The following is a 15,390-nucleotide window of genomic DNA, read 5'->3' as shown; positions in this document are numbered from 1 at the left end:
AATTTATAGTTGACAAAAAGGCGCTAAGTCTCTCTTAACTATTCCTTTGAAACACCTGCTGATGGTTATGATATTAATCCTAGTTACAGTTTTGAAATAAAAGGCCTATTTTCCTACTGATATTCCTGTATTACAGTGGTTTTGTTTGCATCACTTGGTTCAATACATGTACATTCCATGGAATAAAGACACCTTTTATCTGCTCCTAAATTTAAGATTTTAAGGGATCTAGTTCTGTTTCAATGCACCATCGGAATTTATTAGGGCTAAAACCCTAATTTAATCTTTAGACATCAAACATGAATGCAGTCCTACAGGTTGCTCATCAAACATGAATGCAGTCTTACAAGTTGTTATTCACATACGGCTGTAGCAAGTAACAATTGCAAGTATCTACATGAGAAATATTTGAATGAGAAATTTTGGGACTTCCTTTCTCATTGGAAGAAAGTTGTCTACATATTCCTTTGCCAGAGATCTGTCTCATATCTAAAGACAGGGCTTCACAGTTAATATTTAAAATGTTGTAGGGCTACTCTACTGAAAGATGTGGAAAAGCAGCTTCTGGGGCTGGTTGGAAGGAGTTGGAGAAGTGAAGTGAGAAATGAAAGTGAAGCAAGAAGTAAAAACCAGCATCCTAATGGATGCAGAAAGTAATTTTACATATTTTGGCATGAGAAAATAACTCTTTTTGGCTCAGAAGAGTCCTCTGAAATTGCTGCAGGATGCAGGATGAAATTCATTACTGTTGCATCCACTCAGAAGGGGCCGATGGGTTCTTTCCATTGGTTTGGAAAGTTGCCACAAGAGTTTTATTTATTATCATTATTTGTTCATTAAAGGTTTATGCCACTCATCTCCCCTACCAGGTGACTCCAGGTGTCTTACAAGTTATAAAAGGGGTAAAATATAATTAAAATATTTTAAAGAAACATTAAAGCTACAGAAATTAAAATATCATTAAAATCTGTACCCTAACCACAACAGAGAGCTAAGAGAGGGATGGGACAGGAATGAGGGTCCTCTTGCCCCCTCTGCGACCTTCAGCAAGCAGGTTTTAAGGGCCAGGTATAGCCTCTGTTTTGATTCTACACCTGAAGTCACCTATAATGCATATCCGATTAAATCTTTTTGTACCGTCCTTTGCTTTTATGAAAATTGACTAGGATGCGATTCTGAGTAAGCAGGCCAGCTCTGGAGGAAGTACTGCAGAGGCCTTTGCTGAAGCTCACGTCTGAATGCACTTCTATACAAACACCCATCAGCTTAGAAAGCTGGTTTGTTGGAAAACGGGTTTAACAGCTAGCTTTCCATAGACAGGGAGTTATTTAGAGGGAGGAGCATTTCCTCTACGGGAGCACCCCTCTGGGATCTGAAATCTAACCTGAAGTCTAATCAGACACTCTGTTGCGCAATGCCTGTCAAGTGTGCATTCCCACCCATTGTTAATAACTGCCTGAGAAATGATGGCTCCATCCGGTTTATCTGCTAGAAATGAAATTTATTCTATCGGCAAGTAACTTTTTTTGTGGGGGAGGGGGAGAGAAACTCTGGCTGTTGGAAGTGGAGGAAGGGAGAAAGTGATAGAAAATTGAAAATAAAAATTGTGATTTCTTTTATGGCGAGTTTTGAGCTCTTGCTGATTGTTCAAAGAGGTTACTGCATATTATTATTATTATTATTATTATTATTATTATTATTATTATTATTATTATTATTATTATTTAATTATTATTATTCACTCCTGCTGCCTTTCTGCCAAGTTTGGGGCTCTCATGCTGGTCTTCTTTTACTTTGGGGCTAGAAAAAACGTGTACTTGTCCGTTTCCGAAGATCAGACAGGATTGTTAACTGTTGCATCTGTCTGTTAAAATTGGAGGAGCTTTTGAGGGTTTGTTTTTTGTTTGTTTGTGGGGGTTTTTTTGAGGGGGGTACATTAGATACAGTCACATTCATCTGCAGGCAGTTAAATCAAGATGAATTGCAAAAAGAAAACAAACCTTCACGCAAATGTCTGATATTTCAATGCTTCTGCCCAGGGTACGAGCGCGGAGTTTCCTCTGACGCGCTTCCCTCCGCAAAATTGTTAATCTGAACATGGGCTGTGCATTGGAGGTTCACCTGCTTGTATGCAGCGTATGACATTGCAGAGAGGTTAAGTAGCCCTAAATGAAACTGACCGAGGAGGAGGTCCGCTTATAGGTGATGAAAACGCACATTTTCCCAACAAATAAAAATGGGGCTGTAATAAGATACCAAAGTTTTCCTGCCTTTCTTGAAAGAGCAATTGCTATTCGCTAGCACTTGTTTTTGTTTGTTGTGTTGTATGTTTCTTTCTGTAGCAAAGAAAAGAGTGATTGGCAATAGAAAGAGAATTAAAACACTCAGGGAAGGAGACGATCTGTGCACTTATTTGCCAGTCCCTAGTAAATGGTTTGGAGAGAGTAGTGGCCCCTGCATTCAGGGGGGGCCCGAATTCTGTATAGATGTAATAGAACAGAGGTGTATAACCTTAGCAACTTTTAAAACCTGTGGACTTCCTATTGCCAGAATTCCCCAGCCAGCCATGGGGATACTTGAGAATTCGCATGTTAACTAGAGATTTGGGGAGATACAATTCCAATAGGTACATTTAGAAAATACCATGTTAAGGAAGATGATTTAAATACCACAAGGAAATACCACATCGATAAATTGTTTCTGGAGAAAATGATTTATCATTATGCTCTTGAGTAAAAAAATGTTTTAGATCCGGTTCTACATACAAATAAAAATGACCAAATAAAATATCACGAAGAAGTTTAATTTTCTAGGTTAATAATTCAAAGGATGTGCACTGTAAACCAGCTTTTTATTTTCCACCTTTAAGCAGCATCCTCTTAAAAAATACAAATGCTTGGAATATTTTATCAATTGGCACATTTATCACTTGCATAAAACATTTCATGTATGCTTAACCCCTATAACTTATATTGTGTTAATTATGTAATCTAGACCCCAATATTTTTATACCAGTATATGATTTGGTTGGTCTATTAAGCAAAAATATCAACAGAAACACTTACAAATCTGTACAGTCTGACTAAATTAAATACATTTAATTTGTTAAAAATAATTAGATTATGACCAATTACAAGTGGTGGCATTTTAAAATCCCATTATTTTCAAAAAGTCCACAAAATATCCTGGCCATTTGATGGGGCTGAAAATTATCAGGTAACAGTAATGAGGCCATGAGTACTGCAGATATATATGACATTTATACAACTGCCCCTGAACTGTATGCAGGGAAAGGAATAAATCTAAACATTTTAATAAGCCCCAAGTGTTAAAAAAGCAACCAAAAACTATGTCAAGCATTCTTATGCCAAGGCTCTCTATTACCATAAAAAGATCTATTTGTGACATGTTCCAACATGCCAGATTATGGGTTTAGCAGTATGATCCCAATTTTGCAAGAACACTTGAGGTTGAAAAGTTACCTGCAATGGCTTATATTAGTTGGACTCAAGATTTCAGAACAATAGTATATTGTAAAACAAGTGCACTCGCCTATTTCTCCCTCACGCTGTGCCTAATTTTATTACACAATTCTGCATCAGTTAATATAATTCCGTTTCAGGTGTCCCTCCCTTGCAAAACAACTTAAATTCTACTTTCAATGTAGATTTAAGAGCATAGTCCCTAACGATTCTACGGTAATGTCTGAACTGCTGTATTCCATAATTTAGTCTTCAGTTTCTTTGGTATAATCAAAACTGAGTGACTGGATTACCCAAACTGTATCCATTGATGATTGGCCGGAGAAAAGGTGTATTGGGGATCGCCATTGTCTTTCTGAAAGGATTCATGATTCATTGAAATTGCATGCAGTGTCACCCCTGAGGCACATTATCTTACAAACTGCTTCCACAGAGGGACAGGCAGTGTGGTAACTCTCTAAAAAAAATTATTGCTCACCTCAGTTCTTACAGGGGAACTTTTCAAGGAACATAACAATCTGAAAAGTTCCAATGCCCAAGAAAACAAATGCATCATGTTCTACAGCTCTTTGGATTCTCTGATAAAAAAAATTTGACCCCCGCCGACGATTACTCCCTTGTGAATTGTTCTATCCATTAAAGGTGGGCAGCTACTACTGAACTGATGCTGCCCTCCTTGTAAATAATCTCTACATTCCTGAGGACGGGCGATGCAAGGAGCCCGTAGGGTTTGGCCAAGAGGACAGCAGTGGCTTTCGAATTTTGTTTTCTGGGCCAATGGAAATAAGTCACGCCTGAGGACAAAACGGAACACACAGGCACCATGGACAAATCGGAGAGGGGTACATGATTTTTGTATTTGCTTTTCCACCATATGATTCATATCTACTTTGTTTTGATTCTTTGGCTTCTTTTGCAGCATAGCTGCGAGAGACGTGGTGAGCTGAAGCGCCGTGCCCCTTGTCCGATCTCTTGACCACGGCTGCTTTAGCTCTAGAAGGAGGCTCCAGATGCAGGTTGATTACACCGGTTTCTGGCTTGAAAACTAACAGTGCCTTTAAAGAGATGCAGCCCAAGCTGCCTTGGCTGGCCTTTGGCCTGCTCAGAACCTCCTGTTCCCTGTGCTGAGAATACTTGATTTCATATTCCTTTATCGGCAAAGTCCTTTTCTCACCTAGGAACGTCTGAATGGAGTCTAATTTTCCTCTTACCCTTTCTCCCTCAGGGTTGGCATTCATCATTGGGATGTAGGTGTAAGGCTTGAAGCAGGAAACCCCAGCCTTTCTGCCGCCTGCGATGGGTTCTCCTTTGATGAATTTGCAATCCAGGCTTGGTTGTTGGTTGGTTCCCCAAGACACGTTTTTCTTAAGAGACTGTGACGTGTTCTGGTGAGATATACTTGAGGTTGTTTTGCTTGTTCTTGACTTCTTGGACTGTTTGGGGGACTTACAGCATGTGAAAGGAGTAACTCTTTCCCAGCTTTGTGCCTAGTATGGGGGGGAAAAAAACATGGAATCTTTTTCTTATTAGTGTAAAGAAACTTGTGGCTATACCAAAACTATGACTTTTCCAGACCTCAGCTTGGTGAATTTGGGTAAACTTTAAATTGGAGAAACTTGCAACCTTTGCCCTAGCACAGGGGTAAGCAACCTCGGCTCTTTTATGACTCATGGACTTCAACTCCCAGAATTCCTGACTCAGGAATTCTGGGAGTTGAAGTCCATGAGTCATAAAAGAGCCGAGGTTGCCTACCCCTGCCCTAGTGTCTCAAGACATTTTCCCATGCCACAAAGATTTCACTTGAAAATTACAACCTTTCCTGTTCACTGAAGTTCTGTATTTAGTTAATGGATCTCAAGGGACTGGGAAATTAAGAATGATCTCTTAGTGCACTCCCAAAATTAAGTAGGCTAACAGAAAGGCCTTATATGAGTCATTTGTGCGATCAACTGTGTTATTTAAAATATATATCTTTGTGTGCAAAGATATTTTTTTTTCTACTTCTGAAAAACTGTGTCCCAGGCCATACTACAAATTCATCCGGAGATTTCATAACTTAGTATTTGTCTGTTTATTTACATCAAATACCGAAACTGTTTGTTTCTTGTTTCCCTAGTTAGCATGGGAAGTTATTGTCAGGAAAAACAAGTTTTCCTCTTTACATAACTCGTTTTTATCCGTAGTGATTTCAATTTTTTTAATATAGCTAAAGAGGAGCCCTATATTTTGCCATTTTGCATATTGCAGGGGTTTTCCCCCCTTTTTTGCATGCCTATGGATTCCTTTAAAAAAGAGCCAATAAAAATTCATTTGCTATGTTAGAAATCATGGTGGTTAGACTGCAGTATTGCAGGCTGACTCTGCCCACAGCCAGGAGTTCGATCCCAACAGAGCTAAAGGTTGACTCAGCCTTCCATTCTTCTGAGGTCAGTAAAATGAAGACCCAGATTGTTGGGGTCAATATGCTGACATTTGTGAACCGCTTAGAGAGGGCTGTAAAAGCTCTAAGAAGCGGTATATAAGTCTAAATGCTATTGCTTTTGCTATGTTGACATCTAGTTAATTTTTAAGAGAATTAAAAAGTGTGTGTGTGTGAGAGAGAGTGCTAAAAGTAAAGTGTTTGCTATGTATTATAAATGTAGATTTTAAATATTTTACTTTAAAACCTAATTAGTTCTGTAGCAACATAAATTGTAACAGTACTTTTTGAAGAACAGAAAAGGATTAATTGGGGTTTCAATTAAAGAGTATGTATGTATGTATGTACAGTATGTATGTATGTACAGTATGTATTCATTCCATTCAATCAATGCCTGATTCTCAGAAATTACATGGAGAAGTCCCTGCAGTTTCCTTGACAAGGTTTTTCAGAAGTGATTGCCCATTGCCTCTTTCCTAGGGCTGAGAGAAAGTGACTGGCTTGAGGTCACCCACTAAGGTGGGACTGGAACTCATATTTTCCGAGTTTCTAACCTGATGCCTTAACCACTACACTAAATTGGCTCTCAAACAGTCTTAAATATCTACAGTGCCCACTAACTCCATAGTCATAGTAGATAGGTGATTATTTAGAAACTAGTCTAATTGAGTGAAGTTTTACAGCAAACAACGACAGTAGAAAATTGCAATCTTAAACCTTTCCCAAAGGAATGGGACATCTAAACTAATCCGAAACATGCTTTTACCTAGGACAAAGTTCCACTCTAAACATTTTTTGTCAGATCCCTTATCTGAATTTTTTTTTTACTTTAAGATACAAAAAAGTATAAACCGTTAAACATGGTTCCGTAATTTTACTGTATTACATGTGTCAAACAAAAAACATTTTTTTCTTTTTTTCTGGACAGCTATTTTATTTTTTTTTCTTATCCATGATGTCAGTTCAGTTATCATTTCTGATCCATTTCCCCCCAAAATTGATAGAAGTGCCATTCTCATACCCATTGAAATTAATATAAGGTTCATTTCTAAGTATAGATTATCTCATTTTTGAGATTGTTATGGCCAGTTTTGTAACAAGGGACAGGCCTGGATTTTCCTAGTCAAATGTAAGATTTTATTGTTCAAGGAGACAAATAGCAAGCATTGAAGCAAATGCTAGAATATTTGAAGCTTTTTATCAACCGAGCCTGCATGTTTTCTATATCATTTCCTTGGGATATAACCATGCAACTTTCAAATTATTTGGGTATAAGCTCTCCAAGTGCATGTTTCCAGTGTTTATTTCTTTAAAACCAAGAAAAGGACTTTCTCGGCAAAATCTTTCTAATCTTTCTAAGAATTACTTGGAAGGCTTTCTGACAGCTGATTGAATGTAAATGGATTCCCCAATCAAGATTTTAGATGGAGATTAGGGTCTTTTGCAATTCGATGCCCAGAACTATCGTTACCTTTCTGTTATTCAAACTATGGCAGGTAACATGTAAGGTAATTATGGCAGTTGTTGACAGGAAAGTATCTTGAACTGAAATAGCGAGGAACATGCTGTCAGAGTGCATCCAGGAAAGAATTTATTGAAGCTATCGAGACCGTAAAACAAGGTAAACTATCTAAAAAGTCCTAAGCAAAATATGGAAGTCAAAATTACATACAAACCAAAAACAAAGACAAAAACCCCAAACTAGCAAATATTTTCTTCACATATTAACTTATCTATAAACTGTTTAAACATTTTAAATCAAAAGGCAGGTTCAAAATTGAATTCTTAACAGCACCTAAAAATGGCTAAAGGTTCCACCTAAAGGTGAGAGGGCCTTTTTTCTACATTCAGTGAAGCGCTGTCCAGACTGACTTACCAAAATGAACAGAGCTCATAAACCGCATCTCCTTAAATCTACAATCTGCATTTGTCTCGAGAGTCTCTATGTGTGCAACTTTAAAACAAGGCAAGATTTGAATCTAAAGACACCTAGGCAAGACCAAGCATGGGACCGTGTTGGTCCTGCCATGGTCCTCCCCACATATATTGTCCAACGACTATAATACAGCCTGAATCAGTTTATAGTTGCACATTAAGAGATTGGCAGGGCTAAAACTCCATCTTCTGTATCCTCAGTCAGCTAGATGGGTCCACTTTTAATCCATGACAAAAACCTTGTAGTAAGCTGTCTCCTGAAAGCAAAGGACTTCAAGGCTCAAATCAGGGAGGTCCAAACCTTGCCAACTTTTAACACCTGTGGACTTGGACTTCAATTCCCAGAGTTCCCCAGTCAGCCATGCTGGAGGATGTTGAAGTCCTTAAATTTGCCAAGGTTGGACACTCCTGGCTTAGAGTCAGTCATTTTAACCACACAAATTTGAAGCCCCACAGAAATCATTGTTGTAGACCAGGGGTCTTCAAACTTGTCCCTTTTATGACTTGTGGACTTCAACTCCCAGAATTCCTCAGCCAGGCACACTGGCTGAGGAATTCTGGGAGTTGAAGTCCACAAGTCATAAAAGGGACAAGTTTGAAGACCCCTGTTGTAGACTAACTGACCAGCAGACAGTTAATTTTTCTACAGAAGTAAGGAAATGTTGCCCCTGGACAGGGATGATGATGATTAATCATAATAATAGAGAACCTTCGGTATTGCTTCTCATGCAGAGTGAGCAAACCGACTCTATTAACATCTCAACCCTAAATTACAACTTTAAGAAAGTCAGGTCAGCCTAGAAGGCAATGCTGTTAAGGCAATCCGGCTGACCGTTAAGGAAGGGAATAGTCCAGAGAGCAGTGGGATGTCCTGAGATTTGGCCTGACTTCTTTCCTGTTTGCTTCCATCGTAACTCCTGCTCCTAATTTCATTGGCTTTGCTGGCGTGGCTCCCTTTTGCATGCAGGGAATGGCTGCTGTGGAGATGCCCGGGTCTTCTCAGCTGAACTGAACTGTTCAAGGCTAGACTTTTCCGATACGGCAAAAAACCACAGTGCCAGTAGCCCCGATCCAAACTCCTTGAGGTGACTGAAGTCTTGGAAAGCCTTGGTACAAAGGCGGAGGCTATCCCGTGCATTTTTATCTGCTCCTTCACCGCATCGTACATGGCGTCTATCCTCGGCTCGCGCTTTACTTCCTTGCTTTTTAAAAACTCAGGGCAGGAAAGCGTCTCTGCGTAAGCATGGGAGGTTTTGTCATTGGCCTGGGAATGAACTACCTTACTTTTCTTTGGAGAGTTATCCAGGCTGTGTCTGAGCGCTGTATCCTTCAGGGGTGGCAAGACCAAGGATGACTTAGCCGTGATTTCAGCGCCAGATGGATTCCACGGAAGAGGCTCGTGGCTCCTTATCTCTTTGGTCTTGACGGTTTCTAGACTTTGGGGCTTTCCCGGTGACAGGATGTTATATTCCTTGATTGGCACCGGGGTTTTTTCCGCTGGGAACAGCAGATTCTCTTTCATGAGAAATAACTTTTTTTCACTCAGAGAAGCTTGGGCTTCTTTTAAGGACATTCTTTTCTTTTCTCCTCGGGACATTTGAATAGAGTGCAATTTGCTATAATCTGTTTCCTTCTTAGGCTCATCCGTTGCAGAAGCAGCAGCAGTGGTAGTTGTGACTGAGTTAGAATAAAGCACAGTCTGTTGTTTTTCTGGAGGGTTACCTGCGGCAGCGCTCGAGTTGAGTTTGAAATCGGACTTGGCTTGAACGAGGTTTTTGGGCTCTGCTTCCACACCTTGCATCAGATCTAAGCAGTAGAGGCATCTATTGATGCACTCGCTTGTCTTGGATTTTCGGACTCTCTTTTGCAACTGAAGGTAAGCAAACGGGGCTGTTTTGCTCCAGCTTTGGACCTGAAGACACGAAAGGAGGAAAACCGTATTCAGCAAAAGGATCTTGGGCTGGTGGGGCAAACCCTAGGTGGAAATGGCGTGTCCTGAATGAAACTGCAGTTTTAGAGGATGAAATTATTAAGACCTTCTAGCACGGTAAAAGCACCCACGAGTGCTTACAACCATTTGGCATTACAACTGCCGAGGAAAAAAAGGGACTTATGACCCCTTTTTACATTTAAAATCGTTGTGGCAGCCCCACGGTCACATGATCAGAATCGAGACGTTTGGCAACTGCTTCATATTTAGGACAGTCGCAGTGTCCCCCGGGGCAGTGGTGGGATTCAAATAGGTGAACAACCGGTTCTCTGTGTGGATGCCACTTCCGGAAGTCCATTCTGAGCCTGGGCAACAAAAAATTAGCTACCGGTTCTGCTGGAGTGGTGCGAACCGGCTGAATCCCACCCCTGGTCCTGGGGTCACGTAAATCACCTTTTGCCACCTTCTGACAAGCAAAGTCAATGGGGAAGCCAGATTCGTTTATTAAGCGTGCTACTAACTCAGGGGTTCCCAACTAGGGGTGCGAGACGAAAAACTTAGCTTTTCAAAATTATAGTGTATGTGCATAATTTGTTGCTGTTATTTTGAACTTTTGTAAGGGGTGCCAGAAAATATCAGAAGCGTTCTAGGGGCGTGGGGTATAGAGAAGGGGTGGGAACCACTGTATTAACTGAACCACTGCAGTGATTCACTTAGCAACTGTGGCCACAAAGGTCGTAAAATAGGACACCACTCAAATATCTTACTCCGCAACAGAAAATTTGGGTTCAGCTGTGGTCGTTAAGTCGAGGACTGCCTGCATAAGTTTGAAATTCAGGTTGAGTGTAGAAAAACGGACTCTTTGTTTGGAACGATGCAGTAGGAATGACATTTTCAGGCCTCTCAAAAGCACTTCTCTTTATCCAGTGAAACCTTTAGCAACCCGTTTGGCAGCTCTGGAGGGAATCACAAGATTTAACAAGTGGCTCCAAAATAGCCATCTCGTGGTTTTTGTTCTCCCTCTTTCTACTTAAAATCACGCATAGCACCTTGCACCAAAACTTGGAGATTCCTCCTGTGAGGAAGGGAAGCATAGTGTCCTTGGAACATACCCTAAAACAGTCGTCTCCAACCTTGGCAACTTTAAGACTTGTGGACTTCAGCTTCCAGAATTCCTCAGTCAGCCTGGTTGGCTGAGGAATTCTGGGAGTTGAAGTCCACAAGTCTTAAAGTTGCCAAGTTGGAGACCCCTGCCCTAAAAGACTATGCCAGACACCTCACACAAGCATCTTTTTTTTTCTGGATTGCCATCAATTTGTTTGCCTAGTGGCCTCCGTTCCACTGGAGGAATCTGAAATTGCCCACTACAACATGGGTCACCAATTCCTGGCCCATGGACCAGCATCGGGCCACAGCCTGCCAGAAACCGAGCCATGAAAACAACAAAAGCCCCATCCGTGGGATGCAGGTAGCATGCGAAACCAAGCCCCACTCCCAAAAGGTTAGGGGCCGCTGCATTATAATATAAAGGATTCAACCATTGCAGACTGCTTCTCTTTATATTCCTTTGGCTTTCTTAGTTTTACGTAGAATATTTTTATCCCACTTTTTAATAGGCGATGCCACTAGCAAAGTTTACAAAGAACCCATATCAAAAAGAATTTTTTTAAAAATGTTGCCTCCATAAAAGACACTTCTAGCTAGCAATAGCCAAGGTAAACGTATGTCATTCATTACAAGTCCATCAGAACAATCCTGATGTATGCATGGGGGGAAAAAGTTTTGAGTATACATGTCGGACATGTATTCTTGGAAATAATATTCTGTAACTAAGAAACTGCTATCTCTGTGTTCACCCTCACACCCTCTGAAGTAAGGGCATCTGGAATTAATTTAATTTTAATTTTATTTTATTAGATTTATATACCGCCCTTTCCCGAAGGACTCAGGGCGGTTTACAGGGCATTTTAAAATCACACCAATACAAAATACAAAAGTTAAAAAACAATTTAAAAGATTAAATTATCCCTGAAAATAAAAACCCCAGTTAAAAATTCTCAGCCTGGGCCGGAGAGCTCAAAGAGCCAAGTCTTCAGGTCCCGGCGGAATGAACGCAGGTCAGGGGCAGTCCTAAGCTCCACAGGCAGCTGGTTCCAGAGGGCAGGTGCACCCACAAAGAAGGCCCTCCCCCTGGGTGTTATCCGCCGGCAATCTTTTACCGGCAGCACCCTGAGAAGATCCTCCCTGTGTGAGCGCACTGGACGAAGGGAACTTGATGCTGGCAGCAGGTGTTCCCTCAAATATCCCAGACCCAAGCCATTCAGGGCTTTATAGGTCATCACCAGCACCTTGAATCTCACCCGGAGGGCAACCGGAAGCCAATGCAGCTCGCGGAGTAGAGGAAGCAAATCTTTTAGTTAATGGTATAATGTTTTTTGCAGGATCGTATTTGTAAGACTACAGAATTTGCAGTCAGAAAGTATGGAATTGGGGGGGAGCGGGCGGAGAGCGTAACCTTAATCACGCATCACCAGTTATGCTGAAGGTATGGCTAGACACAGAACAGCTGTCATAAGGTCCTCGATGTAGATAGAGGACAGTAAACTTATTTAAGTCACTGTATGCAAGGGACAGACTACAATTGCTGCTCAGGTGCTGTAACGGTATATAACAGGGGCCTTCAAACCTGGCCCTTTTATGACTTGTAGACTTCAACTTCCAGAATTCCTCCCCCATCACAACTCACATAATTGAGTTTTGCCCCATTTTACGACTTTTCTTGCCCCGGTTAAGTGAATCACTACATTGTTAAGCTACTAGCACAGTTATTAAGTGAATCTGGCTCCCTCATTGACTTGGCTTGTCAAAAATCACAAAAGGTGGTCACATGACCCCGGAATACTGCAGCCATCATAAATATGAGCCAATTGCCAACCATCTGGTTGTTGTTTTTTTTTTAATTTTTATTTTTGTTAATCCCAAGACTGTGGGATGCTGCAGTGGTCGTAAGTGTGAAAAACCATCACTTTTTCCAGTGCCTTTATAACTTTATATGGTCACTGAATCGTAAGTCGCAGACTGTGTTGCGCTGTGCGTTATTTTTGCACATTTTTTTAAAAAAAATGTGGTTTAAGAATCAGAATTGGCTTGCTTACCGCTTCCTCCCATCCTGTCCCGTTCACGCACTCCCACGGCCTTTCCTCTTGCTCATTCACACTGTTGCTGATGCTCAGGAGTGTGTAAATCTGATTCCTCTCCCGCTTCTCGTTTGGGTAGACGCAGCGCGTCTCCGTTTCCACATTTCTCAGCTTTGTGGCGGCTTTGTCAGAGTTGTCGTCGTCGTCTTCGTCGTGGCTTCGGTTCGGCCCAGGGGAATTCATAACACTTGCAGGTTGGGCTCCCTCTGCCTGCAAGGCGGATGGATGAGGAGGGCTTTGATATCAGCAAACTCAAAAGAGGTGCAACGGGGGCTTTTATTTTATTTATTTTATTTATTTTAATTCCTTTTATATCCCGCCCTTCTCCAAAGACTCAGGGCGGCTTACAAGCTTAGCAGTAGCCTTCATTCTATGTATATGTCTGCTTATTAGGGCTTTCACACACAAGTCAGCTTAATTGCCCCCAACAATCTGGGTCCTCATTTTACCTACCTCGGAAGGATGGAAGGCTGAGTCAACCTTGAGCCTGGTGGGATGCGAACCTGCACTAATTGCAGGCAGCTGGTGTTACTTAAGGAGGCATCAGCCCACTGCTCCACTCGGGGCCTCTTGAACTCCCTCCCCATCCCCACCCCTGCTGTCGGGCAAGGCACTCTGTACCTGCTCAGGAGCTACGGGCAGCATTTTTGGCCCGGGTTTTCCTCCGAAGCCAGGCCGGGCAGGGGCCGGGCCGCCGTTACCTTGGCGGCACTCTTCTCGTGCTCAGGAGCACCTCGTCCCCGGCTGCTTTCCGCGGAGGGGGCTTCCGCGCGCGCCCGGGATGACCGTTAGCTCGGCGGCTCTCGCCTGACCTTGCCGCGGGCCCTCTGCGCTCCGGGAGCAGAGCAAGGCAGGGTCGGGGGAAGGGTCGGCCCTCTGCACCCGCTCAGGAGCCCCCTCGCCCGCCCGCCCGCCTGCCCGCACTCACCCCATAATCCCGGCCGATCCTCGGGCTGCTTCCCCTTCTTCCCGCCCGCGTCCCGCCGCCTCCGAGAGCTCCGCCGCCGCTCAGCCGCTCAGCCGCTCGGGGGGAGGCGAGGAGGACGCCGCCGCGGCCGCCAGGAGTAGGACGGGCTGGGCTGGGCTCGGGCCCCGGCGATGCGATCACAGTCCCCGCGCCGCCCCCCGCCTCTGCCGTCGCCCGGGGGCCCGCCGTTGCCGGGCGACGGGAGCAGCCGCGGGGAGGAGGGGGGGTCTCACCATCCCGGGTCCCGCGCGTCTTCTGCCGGCAGCCCGGGGCGACGGAGCCTCTCCGCCATCCCGCAGCCCGAAGGGAGACGTCAGGCTTCCCTCGCTCCACGGATGGATGGATGGATGGATGTCTGCGAGTGCCTGTTGTCTTTGGGGAACGTTTTTCTCTCTTACCGTGTTGTCTGCAACCTTCTTTTTCTTAGCCTTTTGTGCATGTAGAGGGAGGCAGGGAGGGAGGGAGCGGGAAAAAGGATGGATGGATGGATGGATGGATGGATGGATGGATGGATGGATGGATAATGGGAAGGAAGGAAGGAAGGAAGGAAGGAAGGAAGGAAGGAAGGAAGGAAGGAAGGAAGGAAGGAAGGAGAATAGTGGGAGGAGGGAAAAGGATGGATCAATTATAGGAAGGAAGGAAGGAAGGAAGGAAGGAAGGAAGGAAGGAAGGAAGGAAGGAAGGAAGGAAGGAAGGAAGGAAGGAGAATAGTGGGAGGAGGGGAAAAGGATGGATGGATAATAAGGAAGGAAGGATGGATGAATGGATAGTGGGTGGAGGGAAAAAGGATGGATCGATTATAGGAAGGAAAGGAGGGAAGGAAGGAAGGAAAGAAGGAGGGAGAATAGTGGGAGGAGGGAGATGGATGGATGGATGGATAATGGGAAGGAAGGAAGGAAGAATAGTGGGAGGAGGGAAAAAAGATGAATGGATAGGAAGGAAGGAAGGAAGGAAGGAAGGAAGGAAGGAAGGAAGGAAGGAAGGAAGGAAGGCTTTTCTAAGCTGCAGATGCAGGAAGCACGTTCTGCTGATGAGCTGCCAGTCAAGAAAGCTTCTGCCTTTTAATCAAATGGGTTAGCAGGAAAAGGAGCTACCAGACTCCTGATTCTTGGCAACTGTGAAGTTTTTATCACTATTATTGTTGTTATGGCAGCATAATGCCTAATATTGTGGTTAAATTGAGGGTTGGCCCATGGGAGCACCCAAGTTCAGACTGAACTCTCCTTTGGGCCAGGCATGCTCCATGCCAACCTGCCCCTGGGGGGGAGTTGCTGTGCTAAAGAAAAGGCAGATGTAAGTCCCATAATGGAAGAAGGATTGACAAACACTGTTTCTCCTCTAACTTTCAAACACAAAATGAGCAGGATTAGAAAAACTGACCCAGATGGACTAATTTTGTTTTGCCAAGGCTTGTTTCTCTAAAGAAAATACGTATCCGCACAAGTCTCATTGCCTGTTTC

At 43.2% G+C, this 15,390-nt stretch overlaps 1 protein-coding gene across 1 annotated transcript; it reads right to left on the bottom strand.

Annotated features, from left to right (window-relative positions):
* Window positions 1-8,623: 8,623 nt before the first annotated feature.
* LOC310644922 (uncharacterized protein C16orf46 homolog) lies at window positions 8,624-14,222 on the bottom strand (the record flags this gene model as incomplete). The annotated part of the gene is made up of 3 exons (XM_083370258.1): window positions 8,624-9,748; window positions 12,922-13,198; window positions 14,164-14,222. 3 exons carry the CDS (start codon window positions 14,220-14,222, stop codon window positions 8,624-8,626), a joined length of 1,461 nt encoding a protein of 486 aa, XP_083226384.1.
* Between the last annotated feature and the right edge of the window lie 1,168 nt (window positions 14,223-15,390).

Source organism: Vipera ursinii (assembly GCF_947247035.1).
Source record: "Vipera ursinii genome assembly, chromosome: 10".
NCBI classification, from domain to species: domain Eukaryota; kingdom Metazoa; phylum Chordata; class Lepidosauria; order Squamata; family Viperidae; genus Vipera; species Vipera ursinii.
The sequence above is the reverse complement of the archived record's forward strand: the minus strand, read 5'-3'. Positions and strand labels throughout refer to the sequence as shown.